This window comes from Parus major, chromosome 19 (genome assembly GCF_001522545.3).
Source record: "Parus major isolate Abel chromosome 19, Parus_major1.1, whole genome shotgun sequence".
NCBI lineage: Eukaryota > Metazoa > Chordata > Aves > Passeriformes > Paridae > Parus > Parus major.
Window position 1 is genome coordinate 6,323,538 of NC_031787.1, and position 25,391 is coordinate 6,348,928.

Here is a 25,391-nt window from a genome sequence, read left to right on the forward strand (position 1 = left end):
AAGCCAACGACTCACGCTTGGAAGTTAAAGGTGACCAATTAAGAACCGGGGAAGACTAGGTAGGCATACACCTAGTGAGGTCTGAGCTGCTCCTCAGAACTCTTCTAAACTGTATTCACCTTTTATGCTTTAACCCACCCAGCTCCCGCACCCCACCATTGCTCTGCACACTTGTCTTCCATATGCCTGTTTGGAAAAGCAAAGCATCCAAGCCATGGTGCATCTGATTGACTGTTTCACCTTTATTTTAATGTTTCCTGTGTCCTTCTGCTCTACAGCTTTCTGCAATGGTTGGCTTCACTTCTAAACCATATCCAAAGGTTCTTCCCATTTGCGGCCACACTCAGGACAGTCCGCAGAACGTGTCTGAAGATAAACTCCTCCTGCCCTCCTTTTGAGCTTTCCCTTAACCCACGTCAGAGCAACACAGCAAGGATAAAAGGTACCACACTCTGAAAAGCTCGACTTTTTTCACTATTAATCGCTATTGAGGTACCGGCAGTCAGGAAAATACGGCTTTCGCCCAGGGGCACAGCCCGTGTTCAGTGCACACCCTCGGGCCCGGCTCTCGGCTGAGTGCCCCAGGCCTGGCCAGGGCAGGGTCCTGCTCCTCACGGGCGGCCCTGGGGCAGCAGTAGCTGGAGACATTTCCCGCGAAGCCCTGGAGCGGCAGAAGCAGGACTCGTTTCCCGGGAGCCCCAGAGTGGCACTGCCTGGCCCCGTCTCTCCGGGAGAGGCACAGGCTGGGCCCCGTTTCCGCGGCAGCGGCCAAGCGGCCCCGCCCCGAGGCGGGGACGAGAGTGCCGTGAGGGGAAGGGGGTGGGACCCTTTTGTTCGGCGGAACCTTCGTGCCGAGGCTGGCGTTTCCTGGCGGTGCGGCGGCGCGGGGCGGTCGCCATGGCAGCGGGCCCGTGGTGCCTGGGGATGCCGGTGGCGCCCGCGCTGCTGCCGCTGCTGCTGCTGCTGCTGCTGCTGCTGCTGCTGCTGCTCGGGGGCGCGCGCCGCCTGCGCCGGGGCCGCGCGGGGTCCCGCGGGTGCGCGCGGGGCGGGCGCGCGCTGCTGGTGACGGCGCACCCCGATGACGAGGCCATGTTCTTCGCCCCCGCCCTGCTCGGCTTGCGCAGCGCCGGGGCCGCCCCCGCCGTGCTCTGCTGCTCCGCAGGTGAGCGGGGACCACCCACGCACCCCTCCCTCCCCCCCCCGTGGCACGGGAAGGCCGCCGTGATGGCTCCCCACCTGTGTGGCCTCGCGGGGTGGAAGGCCCCCGACTGCTGGGAAACTGAGGCACGGTGCCGGCCATCGCCCGCCCTTCCCCGTCCCTCGCCTCCCCTCTCGTGACGGGACAGAGGGGAACGTGATCAAATTGAAAGTTGCATCACTGAGGCGCTTAAAAATTGCATGGCGGTGTTGTGGGCTGTCAAAGGTGCTCTTCAGCACGGCCTTTTGGCATCTCCTTGTAATTCTGTCGTCTTGCAGAAGACTTGTTTGGATGTCGCTATACATTCACTGTAACACATCTAAAAATAGCACTTGCATTGCAATCCGGTCATGGAACAATAGCCCAGAAGGGAATGCGAGGCCGTGCTGTCCATCAGTTGACCTGGAGGCAGCATCGATGTGTCTTCATTTGCTGCAGACAAATGTTTGTTCTCCAGAATGTCTGGGGAGGTGCCTCAGCCTGTGGGGTCTGTGTCAGTGCTGCTTTAGCTTTTCCTCAAATCACTTTTTCCTGACTCACTGGTGTAATTTAAGCTTGTTTGGGGTTTTTTTTGTGCTTGATGGGAAAATGGAAATCAGAGTATCCCTTTGTAACATCTTCTTACATATTTTAGGACTGTTATCTGCCTCTTCTGCCTTATCTTCTCTCGACTAAACAACCTGATTGCTTGCAATCTTCCCTCATGGATCATGTTTTCTAAATCTCTAATCATTCTCATCACTCTCCTTTGGACTCTTCCATTGGTTCATGTAATTTTTGGAAGGGCAGCGATGACAAACTGGAAGCTGTTGCTGCTGGGGCTGAATAGAGTGGAAAGATTCTTACAGGCTGCACTGTTTGCCCAGAATAAGAACTTTTCATGGCACATGACACTTTTGTGTTCTTCTCGTGATCTGCTAAAGCTGCAGATTGTTCTGTAGAACTGACACCTGGGCAGTTTTTTCTTTGTTCAGGTTTCTGTGCATGTAAAACAACCTCATTTGAGTTGATCTTTCAGACCATATTGCAGTACCAGAATTCTTACACTGAGAGCTGCTTAGCTTCGGGAAAGAGCCCCCTGTGCCTCTGGCAGCTCCAGTGAGTTCATTGCCAACGTTTCTGTCATTTCCAAAACTTTCTCTCCTGCCAGACTGTCCAGGTGAGAAGACAGGGATTAAACTATTGAAGTCCAGTGGTTTGGTGACTTCACTGATGGCTCTGCACCTCCTATTCAAGATTTAGTGCAGAGCTTTCATTGTCTCTGCTGAGGGACAGAGGTCTGTGCATCCCATTTGGCTTCTCCACAGCTGTGGGGAGAATGCTGAAGTGCAACTCTGCCATTTCAGTTTTGGGGGCTAATACACTGCTACTGGTAGAGAACTTTCAAAAAAAGTGTTGTATTTCTGTTTATTTTGTGGAATTTTCTTTTCTCTTTACTCCTGATCCAGTGGCATGACACATTCAGTGTGTTTGATGTTTCCTTCTAGGTACTTTCTCACTTGTAGGGAAATGTAGGGGAGAGCACCTTTATGAGCTGAGAGATTTTTACTTTAAAAGCCTCTGATTAGTCTTGTGGGTGATTCATATGGTTCATCCTCTCATTGTTTGAGTGATTGATGATGACAAGTGAGTTGATCAAAGACACTGCAAATTGTTAACACTGAGACAAAATCATTACTTAAAAACCAGCGTACTTGCAGTTTTCAGTTATCAATCAATTTGACTTAGAAATGAGTTAGAATTACAGCACTGGGAAAAGGAAATCAGTCTTTGACACACTGAATAATCTTAGATTGAATTAATAACTCAGTCTAAATGTGCTTTGCTCTCTGTAGTAGCTGGCTCTATATTATTAGTGCTCCGTGGATGAGGTCCAGCAGCATCAGCTATTCAGCTGGTTTTGCTCTCAACAGCTGCCCATTTTTTCTTGTGAGCATTGACATATTTCTGTTGTCCTGACACATTTCTGCAGCTGTGGAGCTGTTTCTTTGAGCTCAGCAGAAGTCAGGTTTTTTGAGAGCAGTGGGACTGTTTGGATGAAGGATCATCTGCAGTCTGCTGTGACACTGCACTGCAGAAAAAGCTGTTACCTTCCAGCACTGTGTTGGTAATGGCCTGGTAAAAATCAGTCTGAAATGAACCCTCTTGTACTCACTCAGTCATTCCAGACAAACTGCACACTTCATTCTGCTGGAGCTGGAACTTGCAATCCAAGTTTCATCCCACAGTCACTGTCAATCTCCCAAAGTCATTCAGTCACAGGCTGTGGGAAGAGGCTTTTTTTTTCTAGTTACTCTTTCCTTCTTTGAAAATTTTACAAAGCTCACTAGTGATGGCTCAGATTGTGACACTGTTCCAGAGAAAAGCTAGATTTAGATGACTCACACCCACAACAATAAAACATTCTAGTGTAATTCAAGACAGCTGACTACAGACTTGAATCACACATTAATACTCAACTGTATTTCTTTCATTTTATTGCTTCAAAGTTAAAATTGAGTTGCAAGTATTGCCCTGCATAGAGCAATGTTCTGAAAGGGGCATCACAGCTCTGGCAGGGACTTTGCATGGTTGATGGCAAGAAAAAATAAGGGAATGTCAGGGCAAGGTGAGAAGAAAATAATTCAGTGAAGAAGGAGGCAATGTTTTAAGATAATGAATCCCATTTCCCTGGAAGTTGTTGATCTCTTTTACAACTTTTCCCAACTGTCTTTATCTTGATTAGGTTTACTATCTTCTTTTGCCTCTCTAAGTTTTTGCAATCTTGCCATGTCATTTCCACCATAATTTTCTCTGTGAATGGAACAAGGAAGAAGATACTGAACTGTTTGGACCCCTTGATGTCAACCTAAACTGAGTTAGATGGTGTTGCTGTGTTTGCTCTTTTCAGGAAATTATTACAATCAAGGAGAGATTCGTAAGAAAGAGCTGGAACAGAGTTGTTGTGTCCTGGGGATTCCTGCTTCTGATGTCACAGTCATTGATCACAGGTAACTGGTTTTCCTTTCCAGTAGAATTCCACTGCAGTTTAAAAGGGGGTTGAAGTTCACTTCAACATTCAGGAGAGCTGATTGTGTCATTCTAAAAAGCCTTGAGGAGTCTCAAGAAAGACAATATTCGATATTTTTGTTAATTCTTCTAATAAATCTAATTAATGCAAAAGACAGTTCTTTTCATTACGGGGATCACAATTCCTAGGTGAAGCTCTGTTCATACAGCATTTAGAATAATGATAACCACACTTGCTGGGATCTGGCACAGTGTATCTGGGCAACATGATCACATTGTGTTGTATAACAACTTGTTTCAGTGTTAGACAAACAGAAATTCTCTGAATTGCATGGGGCAGGTTTGTCTGTAGGTGGTTTTTGCAGAGTTAGTGTGGAGCTGTATTATATTTACAGTCTGCTTTAGTCCTGGATAAAGAGAAAAGTGAACTGCAGTACTGAAGACAGTCCACAATAACATGGCAGTAAGATTCTTCAAAATTAAGCCATGCAAGATTTGTTTTTCTAAGGTGTGGTTCGTGGTTTTCTTTAGCTGTGTGTAGCTGCAGAGGTGGGTGACAAAGCTGACACTTCTCTGTGCAAGAACTCTCTTCTGGGAGGGTGATTTAACACTTTGAATCAGTGAAACTTGGAATTAATGTTGTTAAAGCTTCTCAAATTGCCCAATCACTGTCTGTGTATAAGATCTGAATGAGACACTGATTGCTAGGAAACACGATACAAGTGGTTGTTTCACTTGTAAACAGCTATCACACAGCCCATAAAGAATATTTCTGTTTATGAAGAAATAATAGCAACATATTGATTTAAAACCACTCCAGCTAGAAGAGTCAGAGTTGGAAAAAATCTGGCTCCAGGCAGGCCCTTTTCCCATGACCATATTTTCCCTTGAGCTAAGGCAACAGAAACCACAGTCCAGAATATGAATCTTTTTCAGTTCTTTGCTTTTTTTAGCTTTAGGTTTCTCTCCAAGTTTTCAGCTTGCTGAGGAAAATAGCATAGAAGTTGTTTTTCCTTTGGAATGAAAAGAGATTTTTCCATTCACTTCTCATGAACTGGCTTTGAGTAACTGCAAGTTTTGTAGTACAAGCATATGAACAATGCCCAAAACGTTCTGGGGAGGAATAAGGAAAAAGCTGCTTAGCTTTGCTAGGCATAAAGTCTGCTCAATGAACCATCTTTTGATGTTAACGAGCCCTGAAGCCACTTGGCCTTTTATTCTCTAAAGCAATGTGAGGTTGGTTGGTGAGTGATGCAAGTTCTGATGCTGCTCAGTCACCCCACACATAATACCCAGGAAGCTGCTTGATCTAAGTCAATCTTTGGAAGGTGAGGGCCATTTCAGAGAAACCTCTTGGCTGATACATCTTTCTTACTTTATTATTATTGCACACATTTCTGTCCTGATCCGTGATTCCCACCACCCCCGTGAAGGCAGTGCCTGAAATGACAGAGCCATCCCATCGCCCAGAGCTGGGCTGGAATATATGTCATTGTTCCAAGAAACAGGTTTAGATTTGAGGTCTTTATCTCTGAGTGAGATTGCTATGAGATAACTGTCAAATCCTTCAACTTTGCTGTGCATTCAGGGGGTAAAGTGAAGTTCTTGGTGACTTTTGCTCCCAGCTTGTTTACATAGCGAAGTTAAGTGTGTTTACAGTGTATTATTTACTGTACCATAACTCACCATGTGCATGCTCTTTATGAAAAACAGATGTGGATCAGGTGTTAGCAAACTGGTAGAGGATCAGGATTGATTTCTAGACCACACTGAATTTTTAGTGTAGCTGATTTTTAGATACTGTTTTCCAGTGGTTTAGACAAAACACCAGGACTCAGGGTTCTTGAAACTTACTCAAAGTTCTTGGATTCCCTAAGATCAATAGTTTTCCTGTGTCTCTTAAGACTTATGTAATTTACAGTTTATACAAAAATATTTGCTGGTATGGCATTATGTGGAACTTTTAAAGTAATTCACTATTTACCACTAGATTTCAATGTAAATTTGTGCCTACAGAATACAGCTCAGGAGGCTGTTCCTCCTTAGCATTTTAAGATCAGAGCCCTTTGGCTCTTTTGTTCCTTGTTGAACTCTTCAGAAGATAGTTTGATATCAATGTAAAGAAGAAGCACATTGCTCTGGGAGAGCTGCTGGCCTGCTGCCCATCTCCCATTGCTTACACAAACACTGCATGCTTTACATTAGCTTTGTGTTTTGGTAAGGAAAGCCCAAAGGATTGCAAGGTCTGGATCTGCTCCAGCCATTGTAGTGTGGAGCTGAGTCATGCTGCTTCCTCTTTCTTTGTGTGATCTACAAGCGAGTGAGTAGAATTTGCAAGATGTAAAAGGGGAAATAGATTTGCAAAGCCAGGTGATTGACTTGCTCTATCATCTCACTGGGCAGGCAGGTATAAAATCAACATGACATTTAGGACTGTGTGTGAACGTGTGAAGAGAAAGCTTCAGTCAGCCTATGGTGAAATCTGTGTGCTAAAGGCCAAATCCTTAAGCAGTGCCTTGCCTTAAACAAAGCCTCTCTCAAGTATATCCAGGATTCCCAGCAGGACCAGTTCAGTCTTGTGAAAAACGAGGTTCACATATTTTTTATATAAAATTTAAAAAGTTTAATAGAAAGACAATTAGGAGATAGAAATAAAGTAAAATGTACAAAATATGGCCAGATGCCTCAGCATTCAGCTGAGGGCACACCTTACTAACAAAGGATTGTCCCTTAAAAACAGAACCTTACTACATATTCATAAATTTTCATACATAATTCAAACATTCCTCTTAAGTTTTGGATGTTTCTTTGTTTAGTTTTTAACTTGTCCCACTTCCCAATAGATCAATCTTCTTGGTGCTGCTGGGTTTCACAGTCCCTGATAACAGAGGTGCAATAAATTCCTCCTTTGGAGGACTTGGAGAACTGCTGTCTTCATCTGCATAAGATAATTTAAAAATGCAGGGGGTTTTTCTGACGATCTTTTTCAGTCTCTGGGTTATATAAACAAAAATAGTTTTTGCTTTAATAACATTCTACAGCCTAATATATTTTATACCACTATTTCTAATGTTTATCAATAACAGAAATAGAAGGAACTATATTAATACAAACCAAGTTTTCTAACCTTATACATATAAAATTCATTTCAATATTTGCGAAAAGCCAATAATATAATGTGTATCTATAACAGTCTCATCACACAACTTCTGTGCCTGGGTCCTTCAGGAACTGTGTTTGATATTATCGTTGTGTTTGTTATCTCACTTAAAGACAACTCAAATGTGCAGAAATATGGCCCCAAACTGTACCCACATTTCAGCCCCAGAGATCTGAGATCACTACAAATTTCCTGCAGAAAAGTTCTTTGCTGTATGGGACATGTCCAGGAGTGGGAAGGGCAGGAATGTCTGGGCATGCACACATGTTCCAGACTAATTTAGATTTGAGCTCTGGACTCTTCCAACTTTTGACTAGTACAGGTCAGGCACCAGATTTGTGGAGGTGTCCCCTGAGCTGCCATGTCATTACCACAGCTCCCACACTGCACCAACCAGCTGCATTTAGGGGAGATAATTCCACAATCCACTTTTGTTACTATTCCCACACAAGGCTTAACACTTGGAGCAGCCCAACTCAGAGCTCGGGCTTGTGATGTTCAAAGTTAACTTCTGGACTGTCACAATTATTCCTGCTGCTGGGTAAGGGAGGAGTAGCATGAGAGTGAGTTCTGAAAGATAAAAGTCACTTCCTTAATTATATAAATGTTAATGTAAATTCTGTGCTTTGGGTATATTTTTATCATCTTATGTGCTTCAACAGTAGAATTTCCTATGAATTAAGCTCCCATTTATGGTGGGCACATCTGCCAATGCAGGCTGTCTATTAGTCTGAAACACTGCACATAAACAGGAGATTTCTGAGCTACCTTCACTTTCTGAAGAGAAGCAGACAAAAGGAAGCCCAAATTATTCTTTTTTTTCTAATGTGTGTTTTGGGTTCATGGAAAGATAAATATCAGATGTTTTACTGCAGATTCTGAAGCTTTTCTACATAGTTGTTCTGGACAGAAAGTAAAACTGACTATTTGCATCTTTAATATGACAGAAAATATTTGGCCCAAGTTTGCGCTGCAAAGAAAATAATAGCTGAGATCTGTGTAAACTGGAAAATTTTCCATTCACAATCGGATGCTTACAGCAAACAATGTTACATCTCTTTCCAAGTCTCCATGGAAATTGCACTCCCTTTGCTTTTTTATTATTATTATTGTTTCACTGAAGTCCAAAAGACACTGCACAGGAGAGAGGACGTCTGCCCATGCACTATCACAGTCTATTTTTATGAGGCTGCAGAGAGGATCAAAATCTTTTTTACATTTTTTAGGTAATAATTCTGTGCTGTTGGACTCTTTTTTTCCTCCTATAAGATAAATAGGCTTTATTGCACTTCTTCATACTTAACTTCAAATGAACTTCCTCCCATGACCTCTCCATGACAGAGAAATGAGTCTGTAGGGTCATGGGAAAAATATATCCTTAAGTAAATAGTGTGTGTCTGGTTGTGGTGATCAAAAGATACAGAAACTCTCAGACTCTTCAGAGAACAAAATATATCACTGGAAATCTGAGCCTTTTTATTAGAATTTAGAAGCACAGTCATTAAGTCTATCCCATTGATCCAGTTTGGATTTGCTGTCCTTGAGTTTATTGATGGGAATGTGGGTGCTGAGTGCACAGAGCTGTGGGATTCTAAAAAATGTGATTATCTTATGTGTTTCTATCACAAAAGTGATATTGTTCCCTAATATTTCTTCTTTCCTGTTCCAATGTTTCATATTTTGGGATCAGTAGTTAATAGTTTTAATTCAGCAGGAGTAATTGCGTTAATGAGTTACATTTTGTCTTCCTAAGTTCCCTGTGGTATCATAGTTTGACATTTTATTTTATTGCTAATTCTAAAAAGCTGATCTGTGTGCTGATTAAAATTGCTGCCATGCTTTATTCTGGATGAGCTGCATATTTCAGGAGTGGGTGATGGGATTTTCTTCATCTTCCTTATCCCAGCAATGCTGTAAAGGCCTTTTTTTTTAATCAGAATTTTCTGTAATTAAGAACGACATCTGTGGGACCAGAAATCTGACATGTAAATTGATCACATGCTCAGTGTCTATTGCAGGGAAATCAACCTACGTCCCTTGAATCAGCCAAAACCACTCAAAATCATCCTGAACACTAACAAGCTTCATCATGACAAGAAGGCACTTTGTCAGTCATGTGGGGATCTTGATATTCATCAGTCTGTAGCCAAATTTCATTTCTGTTTAGTGTAATTCTGGAAATGAAAATTGTTTTCTTTCTGAGGAGACAATAAAAGATTTGGCCACCTATTTTTATTTACATTTCTAAATAGATATTTTTTTCAAAATGCTGTCCCATGTGGCAGTTCTTGCTGGCATTTTAGGATCTCAGAACACTTTATAAAAAGAATTATATCAAAGTCTGCCTTCAGGCATCTGCTTTTATAAGTGTTGCTCTATGCAATAATTTAAGAGGAAATTCTTCTGGGGGTTGAGCTCTCTCACAGCCCTCCAGGAAAGCTGCTGTCTGAAACAAAGCCTTGTATTGCACCAAGTTAGGTTTAGCTGTTTTGTCCTAAGTTAGATATTTTTGCCAATAAGGAAATCTGCCTTTTTTTTTTTCCCTGGGACTGCCATGAACCAGGTCATTCCTCAGCTTTCCAGCAAAAGGAACTTCCTTGCTGTCCATCAATGGGGAAGGGGAAAAAGATCCTTTCAGTACCAGAGGGCCACATCCCCTGGATGCCCTCAGCAGGGCAATGAGCAATGGTACCTTTGGAAACACGCAGGAATTCTCCCTCAGATGTCAACAGAGACCTGTCACAGCACATCAGGGAAGTCACAGCAGGGATTGATTGAGGGGAAGAGCCTGGCCAGTGAAGCTAAGGGCTCAGAATAAATGCAGGGGGAAAGGAAGGAGTACAGCTACAGGACAAAGTGGTTTATGGAAATCAAATCAAAATACTCTGCACTGAAACTTATACTTGGAATTCTCAAGATGATTTTAGCAGAATAAAAACTATGAAATACTGATCTCAAAACATGTAAGAAGAGAAGAGGGATCCCAGCCATTCCCTGAAGCTGATGAAAGTTTGATTTGACTTAAAAACCGTCATCACTGCTAAGCTTATGGTAAGAAAAGAAATAAAGCTGTGCATAATGGCTGCGTTTCAGGAGTCTGGGGCTGAAGATAGGAACATGTGGGAGAACAGGAAAATCCATTACAGGGATTTTTTTCTTTTGTTCATTCTTAGTTCATTCAGAACTGCCTTTTACTATTCTTTCATGAATGATTTTTGAAAGTCCTCCACATACATTAAAGACAAGCATCATCTTCAGAGCAATGGAAGCTCCAAGGAGTCATCCTGGATTTGCAGATGGTTCTTGTCCCAGCTTTACTGTCTCCTGGGAACACAGATTTCCTGGCTGGGAGCCATTCTGTCACTAGAACACTTGTGTCCAAGCAGAAGGAAGTATCTTTGGGTTTGCTGATTTCCTGTTAAAACATTTTGAGTCAACTTTCTTCATGGTTCCAGGAAGCTATAGAAAGATAGAGACTTTAGATTAAAACTATTTCCAGCAGTTATACCCAGGAGTCCCCTTTTAAGCATAGCAAACTACAACAACCTCTTTATTTTGCTGGTGACACGTAAAACAATTCAGTGTGTTTTGCCAACACTGACCCTGAGGAGCTAATGGAGAATGACAGGCACTTTCCTTTTGCTTCAGAGGGTTCCCTGCTTTGATAGCCCAGCAAATCTCTGTTGGTCCCTCATTTGAACCTGCAGCTGTCAGTTACAGGCAGACACAGGTCTTTTTCAGAGAAATGCTTAACTCTTACCTTTAAAGAGTAATAATTATATCGAATAATCATAGCAAGTTTATCAAAAAGGAGGAACAAACAGAAAAAAATCTAGCAGGGATTCTGCTTAAGCTTTTGAGTCTCTGCTTTCCTCCAAGCTTACTCAGGGAAAATATATTCCTGTTTCTGCTGGGAATGTTCTTAAAAGCCTTCTCACAATAATGGATTGGGCGTTAATGCCTTGATCACAAGAACTGTGCTGTTTCTTTGTGGTTTCTCATAATCTTATTCTCACTGTAGCTACAGTAGAAAATATGAGTACCTCAGTTAAAGTAAATCTGTAAGATCTGGGGCTGTGACATGCTTTGGAAACATCATCCTTTGCATCTGCAATGGACTTGCATTTTCTGCAGGTAATTACTGTACTGGAAAGCAGTACATAGAGGAGGGGATTTGCAGTCTCCCTTGGGCAAACTCCTCTTTGGGATCCAATCTAAAGGATTTCAGTTCCATCAGTTCCAGTGGGGCTTGGCCATTGACTTCAGCACACCCAGGAACTGTCACTGAAACAGTCAACAAGAGAAAACAAAGTCTTGTTTGAAAAAAATGTTGGTATGGGGAAGGTTGGAAAGAGAACTGTACAATGGGTGTTGTGTAAAATGTGTTTTCTCTTAATGACCTTCCAGTTCAGATTGGCTCTGTTTACATACAAATCAAAAACTGGTTTGTCTCCCTGCCAGCACAGCAAAGCTCAGTCTGGGATCTGAGTTTCCAGCTGTATCTTTTGCCTCTGACATCCTCCCAGTCATAAAAGTTGTGTGGCTGGGATTTGGCTGGAATTGCAGATGATGTGTGAGCCAGAACTGAGTTCAGCCTTCTCTTCTTCTGCAAGACAATAGAAGTTAAAGCTTGTGTCAATAAAAAAAGCATATACAACTCCTGACCCCTCAGGGGGCAGATATGATGAATAAGATGCTCTTTTTCCATCATCATGTTTCTAACCCTGACCAATGTTAGTTGTAAGTCTGGGAACTCAGACTTTCGTCTTCCTGATTTCCAAGGTGGAGCAGAAGCTTTAGTGGAGTTCACCTGTGAAGATGCAGCATCCTGAGAGCAGATATAGTTCCAACAACCTTTGTAGTGTTCCCTAATCCAGGTTTTTTGTTCTTCACTTCAAACTCCCTGGAGGGTACAGTGTATTAAGTGTTGTCTTTGCTGTGTAAGCCTTAACAGCTTCCCTGCAGAGACTGACAAAGTGACAGAGACGGGAACCTCTTCTCAGGTGAAGTGGCATTGCTGACATGCCTTGTAGTTGTCACTTCCCTTTCCTTCTCTTTTCAAACGCTGTTGTAGGAAACTCTGGAGTTGTTCCAGGTCCTGGGTGCTGTCTGGATGTAGGCAAAGCTCTCTCAGTTCATACAGGAGAAACAAGTGATTAAATTATTCAGTGCAGGGTCTTTCTTTACAGCAACTGAAAGCTCTGGCTGCAGTCAGCAATTCCACTTGTAGGTTGCACATTGGTCACCTCATTGTAAAATACCCATTTGTAAAGCTCTATAGCAGTTTTTAATCTCCACTCTTCTGTTAATAAAACCTCCTTTGACAAATGACTGAGAACTCCTCCAGCTGCCAGTGTCAGTGTGAGCCAGCAAAGGTGCTCTCAGCAGTCTGGAATCTGTGGCTCCCCAACTGCTCCTACCTGACTGCAGTGGGTTCTGCTCTGCAAAAGCAGCATGATCCAGAGCTGCCTTTGGAAGCATCCTACAGCCAAAGAATTCCCATTTGTATTTTCTTGGCTGAGTTTGTTGTGACGTGCCCCGTTATTTTTGCATTCTGGTTGCATTTTGAAGCTCCCCCAGGCATCCCTTCAAATGAAACATTGCATCACTGAGGAAGTGAAGCCATTACATGGGAACGCTTTTGCCAGACACTTGGAGCAAACACAATCAGCTCTCATCTTCCAGAAAAAGACTTGCAAGTTGAAATTGCAAAATTTGGGAGGAACAATGGTCCTTTCTTGAGTGGTTTGATGCAGGTTTTAAAAAAGCTGAGCTGTGCTGTTGTTTTTTTGCCACATCATGAATGAAGGTTTTATATTTGTATAGAAGAAATTTTACAAACAAAGGAGTTGGAGCACGGAGCTTCAAAATCCTTTGGAAGGAAGAGACTTCTCTGCTGAAGTTTGCTAAGGTCTCTGACCTTCTCTGGGTCTTACTTTCATCCTGCAGTAACGCTCCCTTTTTGCAGAGCTGTGGGGATGGAGCAGTTGCTGTTTCTCCATTCTCATGGTGTAAGATGCTGTATGAGTGTTGAGAACCATTATTAGAGTTCTCCTTGCTAGTCAAAGGGTTAATTTTGAGATCTGATTTAGGTTTGGCACAGGAGAAGGGGAGACAGAGGATTTTGTTCTGCAGGAAACTAGGTCAGCAGGTTTTTATTATCGTGCTCGACAGCCCAATGTGGTTTGCATTTAGGAATGAACTCGGCTGACACAGTGGATGGTTGCTTTCCCCTTCCCAGGATGCAGCCTCAGACACTCCACACATTACAGCTTTCCCAAATGGAATGAAAGGCAAAACTCAGCTGAAGCAGCTCAGGCCATTGTGAGTTTGTCAGTTATCTTTTCAGAGCTTTCTGTCAGGAGTGCTCAGGAACACGGGATGAGGTGCAAGATGTTTTGGAGAGGAAGAACAATAGCACCGGAATATTTTCAGTCACTGAAGTGCATTGGAATCACAGAGGTCTCCATTGCTTTTACACCCCATTGGCTGCTGATTTTTGTTACAGCGAGTGACATTGTTCGGGTTTTGTTTAGATCTGGTCAGATTCTGATCCTGGTCCTACCAGTGTAAATTTGGAGTAATTTTCTTGCTTTTTGTGAAGATCCTGCTGTGTGTGGCTGAGATCACTGTATAGTCCTGCAGATAACCTTTAGGTGGGAAGTTTTCCATTGAAACTTTGGATCATCATGACTGATGAAAGATTTGAATAACCTAGAATCTTCGTCACATCTCCCAGGTTTCTTGGCTCTATCTTCTGTTGTATATTCTCTTCCCAGGCAACTGAGAATACCTCTCTGTTCTTTACCTCTGCCTGTTGGAGACCAAACTGTGGCAGACACATCTATATTGGACAATTCAGGCTGCCTTTCTTTACTGATTATTTTGACTTTACTGAATGATAAGAATCCAAGCAGTTATAACTTTAAAAAGTATTCCACATTGTTTTGATTGTAAGGATCAGATGAAGGTGGTGGAGCTTAAAAAGATTTAAGGTGGATCTTAAAAAGGTGTTACCAAAAAGTTTGGTAATGCCTAGGAAAAATTCTGAGTATAATAGGATTTAAGGCTGAGCATCTATTTCCAGTTTTATGCCTTGTTGTTTTACAGACTTTAATGTGGGTTAATGGCTTTTGAGCATAATAAAACCATCTAATTCTGTCCCGTTCTACTCTTAATTCAGTTCTGGCATCAAGAAACCCAGACATTTTTGCAAACCAAGTTTGGCTTGTAAGGCTGAACAAGGAAAATACAGGCAATACTGGGAAGAGCAGACAGCAATAGGTTTGCCAGCAGTTCCTGGAAATAATGGAGTTTCACAACCATTGCCTGAAGATTGGGCATTTAAGGAGGAAAAAAAAATCATTGTGGCTTGCATGGATAGAATAATGAGAATGCAAAGTCTGTTGAGAAAGTTTATTATGGTAAAAATTCAGATGCCATTTTTGGGTTTAAACCAAAGAGCAGCATATCAAATGCCTCAGAATGATGACAGCATAGAAATAACAGAGGTCAGAAAATTGCATATGGTCTCTCCTGGATTGCATTTAATGCTGTGGTAGGCTATACGTTTTAATTGTCCAATTTTGAATCTCTATAAAACAGTTTCAGCAGCAAGAAATGTGCTCACAGAAACATCTTGAAAATGTGAACATGTTAAAGAGGGATGAAGAAAGGAGGTGTTTCTGCAATACCCTTGTGCTCTTCCCCTGCTGTGACTGAGAGCCAAGAAAACGCCAGCGTGTGTCAGAATGAGAGGCAGTGATAGGACTTGTAGCAGGCAGACACGTCCTCACAATAAACAGCAGAGCTGAGGCAGCATTCTCAAAATTGCCTCCTGCATAATGAAACGGAGGAGTTGTGGCAGAATCTCCACAGCTTCATTCAGAGTTGGCAAATTATTTCATTCAAATTTGCAGCAACTTGGGAAATGTCATTGTGCTACTGGAAGACTTGGGTTGTGTTTTCTAAATTGAACTAAGTTCAATTGAGCTCTCAGCTCAACAAAATGAAACATGAAAAACCTCTCTTTCCCCTGCAGTGGCTCTCCAGAATGTATATTGTATCTCTTGAGGCTGGCAGCCATTTGAAGCCTTCAGGATATGACTCTTAGGATAAATAAGTTTGGTCATTCTTGCTGTGAATAGAAAAAGGTAAAATCTTGTATTTTTGTAAAAGCTTGTTCTTCCCTATATGAATTCAGAAAACATCCCAAGTCGTTAACATGCTGGAGCTGTCACTGAAAATCCAGTAGCTTCAGGGTTGAACAGAACTGTTAATAGAGCTCAGAGATGCCATGTGTGTGAAACGCATGCTGCTGAATATTTGTGCTCTTTCAAATGGATGAACTCGAGTTCCCAGACTGCAAACAAGGGGGGTAATGCAGAGGAGCAGCTCATGTGTGTCAGCAAAGGAGCAGATGCTGGCAGGAGACTGGGGGATAAACAGATGCCAAGTAATGCTGGTGAAGGGAATGAGCCATTTGTGCCAGTCTGGGAGCTCTGCTGCAGAGAGGATGCAGCCTGCAGATTTAAGTAGGTTATGGTGTTCTCTCCTATGGCTGGGGCTGGAGGCCCGGCCAGTTAAATGCAGAGTGTCACTTTGTGGTCCAAACATCAAAAAATCATCTTTCAGAGAGCATGGCTTCAAATGGATGCATTCCTTTTTTTGTTTTTAAATGTAACCCTATCTTTAGCAATTAAAGTAATTATTCAATGGTTAGAATACGATCTCTGAGCTATGAACACAGATCCTGTTTATCCCTTTTGTGGGATAAAATATATTTAGCCTTGCTGGATTTGTAGTTACTATTCCTTCTTCATGCTTGACGTGGTAATTAAATGATAGCTGTTTACAGCTGGGAGCAGGGTGACAAGAATGGTGCTCTTTGTTCTGCAGAAAGCAGGGAGCTGTGCCAGGTATCCTGTATCTGTTTCTCAAACTCAGGTAATGTTCTCCTGGGGCAATCCCAGTACCAGGAGAGAGGGAACAGCAGTATTAGTAACATGGCTGCTCACTGCCAGTCTTTTCAGAGAATGGGAATCAGCTGATTAATTTTATTGACAACTTATTGCAAGCAAAAAGTGCCAGGCTGTAAGCACTGGTGGCTGGCAAAGGCCCCCCACAGTAACTCTCTCACCAGGGTGTTTTTGTACTCTTCATCATTCCTGCAAGTTGATTGCTTGTGTCTGCAAGAAGATTACTGCCCACTGTAATACAACTTCTGGCCTCTTTCCCTAGATGCCAATAAGAATATTAATTAGAACTGGGCTAAAAATGTGTTAGTATTTAAGGGAGATATAACTTCACTGTGCTGCTTCATCTCTTACTCCACCCCAATCCACTTGTTGTGCTCAGTCTTCATGCACCTTCTGCTGCTTAGCCCTCTGTACCTGCAGGGAGGTAAGGAAGGACTTTCTGTCGCCATCCTCATACATCCTTATTCCAGGAGAATGTGTGAGTTCTGGCAAGAGCAATCTGGAGCCAGCACAAGATGTTGGATACAGAAGATGCTCAATACCCCCTTCCTACATTGGCTCACTGTGGGGCCATCACACAGCTCACAGGTGCTCTCTGCTTCTATAGCAGCTCTAAGACTGAAGTAATTTCCAGCCAGGCTTGGCAGTTGGACTTTCCCAGTGATCTATATAAACCAGAAGTGTCTTAGGAGGTTTCCCAGTTGCACCATCCTGCTTTTGGTGTTTACAGCTACAGTAACTAACTTCTGACATTTATACCCAGCTGGTGCTCTGATTGCTGAGTTCGGTGCCTGTTTGCACATGGGGCCTTCTGATAAGGCAGGCATTTGACCTTTCTATTCTTAACCCATTAACATTTAGAAGAGTTGCTCTCCTCACCTCTGAGGCTGTGTTTCTCCCCCTCCCCCCAAACCCCCTGTTCCTGCCAGATAAGATTACTCCTGGGTTATATATTGATCTAAAGGCAGAGTGCCAAATGCAGCTCACACCAGTTCAAGGGCAAACACTGAACTCACTGAGTGAGTCTTCATGCTCAGCTCAGTGGGAAGGAGATCACCAAAGGTGCTTTTTGTCCTCTCAGCAGAACGTGGGGACAAGCACAGGGGTCTCAGTTCTTTATTGTAGCATTAAAGGATCAGCAGTAGGACCAGCCCGGTTTGCTGAGGCTGCACCTTTGTACTCTTTCCTCTTCTCCCTCTGCCTGTGAACAGCTGAATGGGTTGAAGGGATCCTTACACAGGATTATCACACACTCATTTGCTTGAGGCACTGTATTCAGGAATCTGAGCATGCAAATGAGAGCCAAGAGTCCTTTGTTTTAAGCCAAGCCCAGCTCAAGGAATGCTGCACGATGCCACTTCACCTGTGCATGTTTATTTCCCAGTTTTTGAATATTAGACAGATAGACCTGACAGTATCAGCTGAATATCAGACAGAAAGGAGCCTCTTCAGGTGTTGTCTGAGAGTATCTTGTTCTAGTTCAGTATCTTGGTGTAAAATACTTGGGAAACTGCCACCAGAATGATGAAGGAAGTGGAAAACAGGCCTAATAATGGATGTTAAAAATCCTTGAGCTATGTGCTTTATCCATGAGAAGATTTTATGGTCGGAGAGGAGAACCAACACCAGGAAGAGATTTGGTGGGTGGGGTCTGTTGAACTGTTACATGCATTTTGTATGAGAATAATGACCATAATGGTCTTGCTGGCTTTAAAAGCCTATGACACTAACTACAATCAGTCACAAGAATTAAGTAGCCTGATTTTCCCCTGTTAAACCAAAAGCTACTGGAACAGCATGGATCAAAATTTATGGCAATTATTAATATTTTATTATGTTAAATGAAATGGTTTAAAATAAAACACTGTGATTCAATGTGCATTTATGACCATCTGTACCAAGAACTAAGATTCATATATTCTTAACATGGTAACTTACATGAAATTAAAGGGGCAGGCACTGTGCTTTTTCCTGCCACTGTTTAAGAGAAAGTAAAGCCACAGAATGGATGGAGTCCTCTCACTTAGCACTAGACTATTTTAGAGTGAGAGACTTCTTTTGAGTTGTCTTATCAGACACTCAGTAATTCAGAGCTGAGAAGCTCATTCAGAACTGAAGGAGGAAATCCTTTTTCATCTTGTGGTCTGAATAAAAATAGATGTGAAAGTCTGTTCTACTAATTTTTTAGATGCCTCAACAGCATGTGTGATCCAAACCCAACTGTTTTATCTCCCTAACTACAGTTAATATTATCTTTGTTTACTGCATGTGTTAGTTTTTAATACTGTGTTTTGATAAGCTTTTCAATTATTTCTATAAATTCTGATATAATTTACCCAGTTGTTTGGAAACAATTATAAAATGCTCCTATGATTTGGAGCTCCAGCTTCCATCTCAACTCAAAATTGCACAAACCATGACTGAAAGTTCATTTAGTGAGGAGAACTCCATCCCTGTTAATACAATAAACTGGAGAAATTAAATTCTATCCTTAGAGAGAGAGAGAGTTGTTTTAGAAAGAACTAAATCACTTATTTAAAATGAGTGGGCTGCAGGAAGTAGATAGGAATTTTGCTGGCTTGGCCCATTTTCTGTGTGGCACTGTCACTGTTGTGTCACCAACATTCCCTGGCTCTTAGAGCAGGGGAGGGACAAGGCCCAAGGTTGGGAATGCTCCTTCCATTTCTTTGAGTCCTGTTTTACAGAGCTGTTTTCCCTTATTTTTATCCCATTTCAAATGTTATTTTGATGGTATGAGGGATGGCCAAAACAGCAAAGGCTGACTGCCAGTGTGCAATGGCATCTGACCCTTTTCTCCTGTGTGCACTGCAGCCCACATAGCTGATGAAAAGATATCTATGGATAAATGTACATATTTTAAATGTCTGAATTCAGGGATGTGTGTGACATCAGTTTGCCAGATTTGTAAGGCACACAGTCCACAAGGTTTTATCCCCATCTGCAGTGGTGCAGTGTGGCCCTGGCAGTCAGCACAGGTATTAACAATATTACTAATTTCTGTGTTTGTCAGGTGGAATTGCCATTGTAGGGTTTGAACACCTTGATGGAAGAGATTGTGTGATGCTTTTGTTTGTGCTAGCATGTCTGGCTGTGGTGCTGTCTTTTTTGGTTGATGTGGTAAAAACATCCACTCTAGGATGTGTATAGGCTCAGGCCAGTGAGTGTTCACTGCCTTATAATTGCTGTAGGGTGCAGATTTACAACAAGAACAAATACACTGACACACACCTCTGGGTATATTCAGTGGACTTGTCTGTTTGTGATAGCTTGCCCCACTGTTTTAAGAGCAGCTTTTGCCTCTGGGGTTAATTATCTAGGGCAAGTTAATTTTGGATCACCTTTTAGGAAGTTAAATAAAGGTATTAATTGTGAGTTGATGTCCAGTTTTTCTTTTTTGAGGGACCACTGTGGTACCCTCTGCCTAATAATTCTTGTAGGATGAAAATTAACAATGACAATAAACACTGTAATACAGATTAGAAGCTCTTGTGCATGTATATAAATCAGGTTTTGTTTTAAGCTCGAATACCTGAGAGTTCAAGTAGACAAGTTTGCATTTTTCACCAGGGTTTGTAGTCTGAAGCTCACACGTGTTGGGATGGTGTTTGACAGGAGTGGTGCTGGAGCTGGTGTCTGGTGAAGGCTCTGGTTGTCTCTGTGAAGATGTTGTGTTTCTTTGTGCTGTGTGGGTGTTTGTGAACCCCGTGAATGCTCTGGTTGTAGCTGTGTGCGCTGGGTGTTGTCCCGGGGCTGGGGTCTGGGGCCGGCATGCTGCTCTCTGCCTCTGGGGCACTTCCGGGTTTGGATATGGGCATTTCACGTGACGTCACCTCGGGCCCCGCCCCCGCAATGAGGCAAGGGGCGTGGCCAATAGAGGCGGGACAATGGGCGTGGCTTCTGGGCTGAGCCAATCAGCTCCGGGCAGGGGCGGTCCGGGCGTTTCCATGGTGCCGAAGGGGCGTGGCCGGCTCCGGTGGCTGAGGGCCGGCCCTGGGCTGAGCCATGGCCGCAGGTTCTGCCGCTGAAGTGGCGGCATTTTCCCGCTCACCATGGCGGATCCTCGTGGCACCGCAGCTCGGGTTGGCCGCTGGGTATTCTGGAATTACGCTGCAGCACGTGCTGGGCACTGCCGCGGCTCCGCCTTCCTCAGTGTTCCTTTCGGCTGCGGCGGTGGCGGCACAACCCGGGACCCGCCGTTCCTCTCTGCTCCGCTGCTCGGCGGGGTCCAGACACGGAGCAGGGTTGGGACACTTCTCTGGGCATCGCATGCTGCGGTTTCTGTGCCCGGTGGGGTACAGCCTGCTCCCCAGGCTCTCTGGCTTGGCGGAGTTGTAGAAAACAGCACTCTAGAAATCAGCTCTGGTGCGAGGGGTGCATTTAGAGCAGCCCTACCGTGCGGGGCAGCTGTTTGGTGGTGCCGCTCCCCACGGGGGCTTGGAAAGGTGTTCCAGGCTCTCTCTGTCCTCTCCAGGGCTCTGTTCCCGCTCTTCAGCTCAGCTTTTTTCTGTTTCGTTATGTTAAAAATAAATCTCCAATGTTTTAAAACTTTTATCGCATCTTCATCTCCCTTTGAGACTGCTTTAAGAATAGAATGTCTGGTTCGTTCCCATATATTTGTATCAAAAGCCGCCTCTTTAGTTATGTCTAAACCGTAGTTCTTTGCCCACGTTATTAAAGCTAATAATATTTTTTGTCATATTCTAATCCCATTTCTTGTAAAAATAGCGACCACACCTTCAGAAGTGGAGGTGGTTGAGTGGATATCCAGCCTCCCATAGCCCTGATGAGTATTTTCTTCTATGTGTATGGGTAAGTCCTGAAACTATTCTGGATCTTCAGCGATTTTTTTGCTGCAGACAGCTTTCCTCACGGTTAATTTTTTGGATGGTTTTTCTGCCTCTTAATTCAGCTTTTCACTGTAGATTTAGGCTCTACTCACCTCTGTCTGTATCCCAGCTTTTTGCTGTATCCCAGGCTATTTTTCCTGTTTTTTTCCCAGCTTTTTGCTGTCTTGGACAGGCTTTTTAAGCTCCATGCCTGTCTTTCCCCCTGCTCTACTCACAGGAAGGGCCGTGTCTTCACACACGGGGTCACCACTTGTATCGTGCGGGTCGTGGGTGGGAGACAAAGATCCACATGTGCTCCAGTGCTCATCAGACAAAACAGCCTCGTTTATTATTCAGAACTCACTTAAATACTCAATTCAAATTTCCTGGGCTAGAAAACCATTGGCTGATATTTCTTTCCCTGCCCAGTGTCCTGGCCAGTGGTGTGCAGTGGTTCAGACATGGATTAGGCTAGCTAAATTAGATTTGTGTTATGGCTGGATTGACTTTGTCCAGTCCAGACCAGCTGTACTGTAACAATACTGCAACAGGTGAGGGTGGGATGGGTGAGGGTGTGAGATGGGTGGGAGGGGTGAGGGTGTGGGATGGGTGAGGATGTGGGATGGGTGAGGATGTGGGATGGGTGAAGGTGGGAGCTGCTCAGTGCTGATGCAGCAAGACTGCTTATCTCACAAGAGCTAATTATGCCATTACAGTGCAGATCTCTGCACCTCCCTTCTTTGTGAGCTTTATACATGTTCTGTGTGGTCTTATGTGTGTCTGAGACATGCTCAGAAAATGTTAATTTTTATGTTAGCAACAGGTCACCAGAGATAAATACTTCAGAATACTCAGACTTGCAGAACAGCACCAAGGTCAAGGTACTTCCTAACAGCTCAATAGAATCTCCTTCAGTAATACCTAATAAACTTCCCTGGCTTCCTGGCCTATTTACAGTCCTTGTCTTTACCCCTAATCCATTTCAGAAGTTGTGTTTCCATTTAGACTCAGAGATTGCCCGGCAGGACGTTTGTCTCAGCACACAGGGACAGCTGTGTTGACAGTCTCAGTGGCCTCGGGGCATTACAGGCTCTCCATAATCAGATGAGACCTGTACATGCTTTAGTGCCTTCCAGTGAACTGAAACAACCTTTGTCTGCTTGGGATAATGAAGGAAGTGACCACCTTCAGGGGTTTGGCTGTCACTTTGTGAGACATTCTAAAGGATACACAAACTGCAAAACCAAGTGAAGGTGCAGGAGTCGGTGTTACTGTACTAGTTCATCAGGCAGCATGAAAAAAAAGATGGTTTGATGTTGGAAAATACATACAAGAAATGCAGAGGATTCAAAGTTGTAAAATTATGTTGAGTAATTTTTTATTATGTAATATCTATCCCCTAGATCCCTATCCAGTGTTAACCATTGTACCTAGGTATTTTCTAAAATGTTTCTTTTTTCTTCCTTTGTACTGTGTGGCAGAGATAAATACGCAACTCCTTCTATTTGAGGAATCCTAGGAGTTACTGGTAACAAGAGTAGATAAAATTTAGACAGAAATGGCATTTTTCAACTGCTGGCACACCATTTAACATGCACTTTGCATAGCAGTAGCAATGACCAAATCCCTGTTGAACGCTAGCCAAGAGAATCCATCAGCGTGTTTTATTCATGTGGTGTGACAGTGCAGTTAACTCAAGTCTGTATTGATTCTGTTTATTTCAATTTAGAGAACATCTCCACTGAGCATTCTATGCAATAATTATACAGACAAGGAGCAACATTTAGAGCTGACAGCCAAGCATATAAATACAAATCTTTTGCAAAACATACTGTCATGCTGCTTCTGCAGGAAGAACAGGTCAGACTTAAACAGGAGCAGATTCTGCTGTCAAGATTTTTGCTGAGATTGCCTTTCTTCCAGCTCTGTTATGATTATATCAGGGCATCATTTGTTTTAGTCTCCCAGATAGTCTCCACAGCTGCATTACTGTACAGAGAGAGAGAAAAATAGGGTTTAAAAACACTGAGTAGGTAAAGCATGCACTTTACATTGTAACTAGCAGTCTGTCAGTGAAATTCTCGATATTGACACAGTGTAAATAGGCGTTTATAACTTGCTGCTTTCTGAGATCCCAGGGAGTGTGTTGTTACTGATAGATACAGATTCATGGTGCAGAGTACCTCGGAAGTGCTGGAGTAGTTGTCCCAGGGAGGTGCACAATCAGAATTGTTTGAGTGCTTAGACAGGCCAAAGGTTGTGAACGTGAGCTTGAGGAAGTCCACTCAGGGAGGGAACCTACAGTAATTAGCTCTGCCACTTGTTGCAGTTGTTTCCTTCTTAGGATGATTAAGTCACACTGATCTGGTCAACCCAGGTCAACCACAACATTACCAAGACAACAAAGTAAACTCTGGTCACTGCCCTTGAGTGTTGCACAGCCCATGCAGCAGCTCACAGGTCCCTGCTCCAGCTTTGTCCTGATGCTGGGAAGGTGATGTGCTGGGACACAACCTCAGCTCCTTGAACAAACTCTTCATACAACTGGAGTGTTGTTCAGGGCTCCTCAGCAGCAACAACCAAGGTGGATGAGATACTCAAAACTGAACTGGACACACTCCATCCCATAACAGTGTCCCATTGAAACATCCTTCTATAACAGTCCCAGTTCCTGCCTGCCAAGAATTTACTTAACATCTACTGTTAGACTGGAAGGGGTGGGGGAAGGAGAGCTCTTGCTATCATTAAAAGGAAAAGGGGAAAAAAAAAAAAAGTCTAATCAAATAAATCCCTGTAGTTCATTTCCTCTTATGAGCTCTGTGCTCTGTAATTATATTACCAAAGAAGTCTTTCTTCTCTGAGTTCACGTGAAACCTTAATGGTTTTATTCCCCTTGGCCCTAGTTCAATCAGTATATATGAAATGACAAAGTTTTCCAGTTCCAGTGTAAACTTGAATTAGAAGGTGGTGGGTGTGGTACTTCAGATTAGAGAAAACTATTAAAAAGAATCAATTCCTTAAAGGACACTTGCTAGGTTGGGAGCACATTTAACATAACCCCCACTACCAAGTAGGAATTTTGTTTGAAAGAACCCAGCCCCACCAACAGAGTGCCAGCAATGCAGAGTTCCCAACACACAGCAGCTGTGAATAGAACAAGATGTGCTGTTAGCAGGTAAGTGATGCTGGCAAATGGTTAAACACATTTAGGTATTTTCATAAAATGAGTAAAAGAGTGTAAAAGATACTCAGTACCTCAAAGAAGTCCAATGCATTTTACTTGTTTGCCCATAGAGTTTTACTGTTGCTCTTGGTGGAGATACTGAAGCCAATTTTGAAGACTTTAGATATTTTTTTCTGAAGGAAATGCTGTTCAGATGATGCAACACCAGCTTTTTAATAAGGAGAAAACAGAACTTAATGAAGCAAATAGGAAGTGAATGTTTTAATTTGTCACATATTCACCTTTTTCCTAATGTGCACTAGATTAACAAATGTGGGTGGTGTTTTATAATTTCAGTTTTATTGCATCAGGAAGAAGGGACATGAACTCTTTGCTGGACATCCATTTTGGTTAAAATAAAAAAAAGGTATTTTTTTGCAGTGCAGGAAACCAAAATACCTTTTTAGTAACTGAAGTGGGATTTGGGGTGAATATTTTGTTATCTGATCCTTCTGTGCCAAATGAAGCATTAAATGAAAACATTTTGATTATAGTTCCATGCCATGTCATGCCCCCTCTTCTAACCAGTCACATATTAACTCAGTTTCATTGTACCTGTAGACTCCTTGTACAGTAATTTCAGGGTTTCTCATTTCAGTGTTGCAGTCTGTTTCTCTGCAATTTCCATTTGCATTGAAAGAATTCATTACACATCCTCTCCTCCGTGCACATACATTCCACATTCTTTATATGTGACTGTAAGCATAACAAATCTTGTCTGAGTTCCATACCATTTTCTCATCTTTAATTGTTAATAATTAACTAACTTTTGTTAAATGTAGAAGTGCTCAGTCTCTTTTAGGTTGAAGGATTCCTATCAATCAGTTTTATGTTTGAGCACTGAAAAGTCTGACAAACAATGCTTGAAAAAACAAATTTTGTTCCTATTTTGGGGTACAATATGGCAGGCGATAAAAGAGGGCAATTCAGAATTGAAGTTGGTTGAATTCTTCATTAAGTGCATTCTACTTCTTGT

At 42.8% G+C, this 25,391-nt stretch overlaps 1 protein-coding gene and 1 long non-coding RNA gene across 3 annotated transcripts in view; one reads left to right on the plus strand and one right to left on the minus strand.

Annotated features, from left to right (window-relative positions):
• The first annotated feature begins 863 nt into the window (after positions 1 to 863).
• Positions 864 to 25,391, plus strand: part of PIGL (phosphatidylinositol glycan anchor biosynthesis class L) — a 54,311-nt gene continuing 29,783 nt past the window's right edge. Inside the window, exons 1-2 of one of the 2 annotated variants that reach the window (XM_033518839.1) lie at positions 864 to 1,162; positions 4,089 to 4,188. In XM_033518839.1, the coding sequence (XP_033374730.1) occupies positions 898 to 1,162; positions 4,089 to 4,188 (365 nt within the window). In that variant the 5' untranslated portion in view covers positions 864 to 897. Of the gene's footprint in view, positions 1,163 to 4,085; positions 4,189 to 21,091; positions 21,176 to 25,391 lie in introns of those variants that run through there. The other variant, XM_033518840.1, reaches the window with a different exon arrangement.
• LOC117245281 lies at positions 22,975 to 25,061 on the minus strand. The gene is made up of 3 exons (XR_004499828.1): positions 24,971 to 25,061; positions 24,448 to 24,584; positions 22,975 to 23,181 (listed from the first exon to the last, which is right to left on the minus strand). It is a non-coding gene; the product is annotated as an uncharacterized LOC117245281 (long non-coding RNA).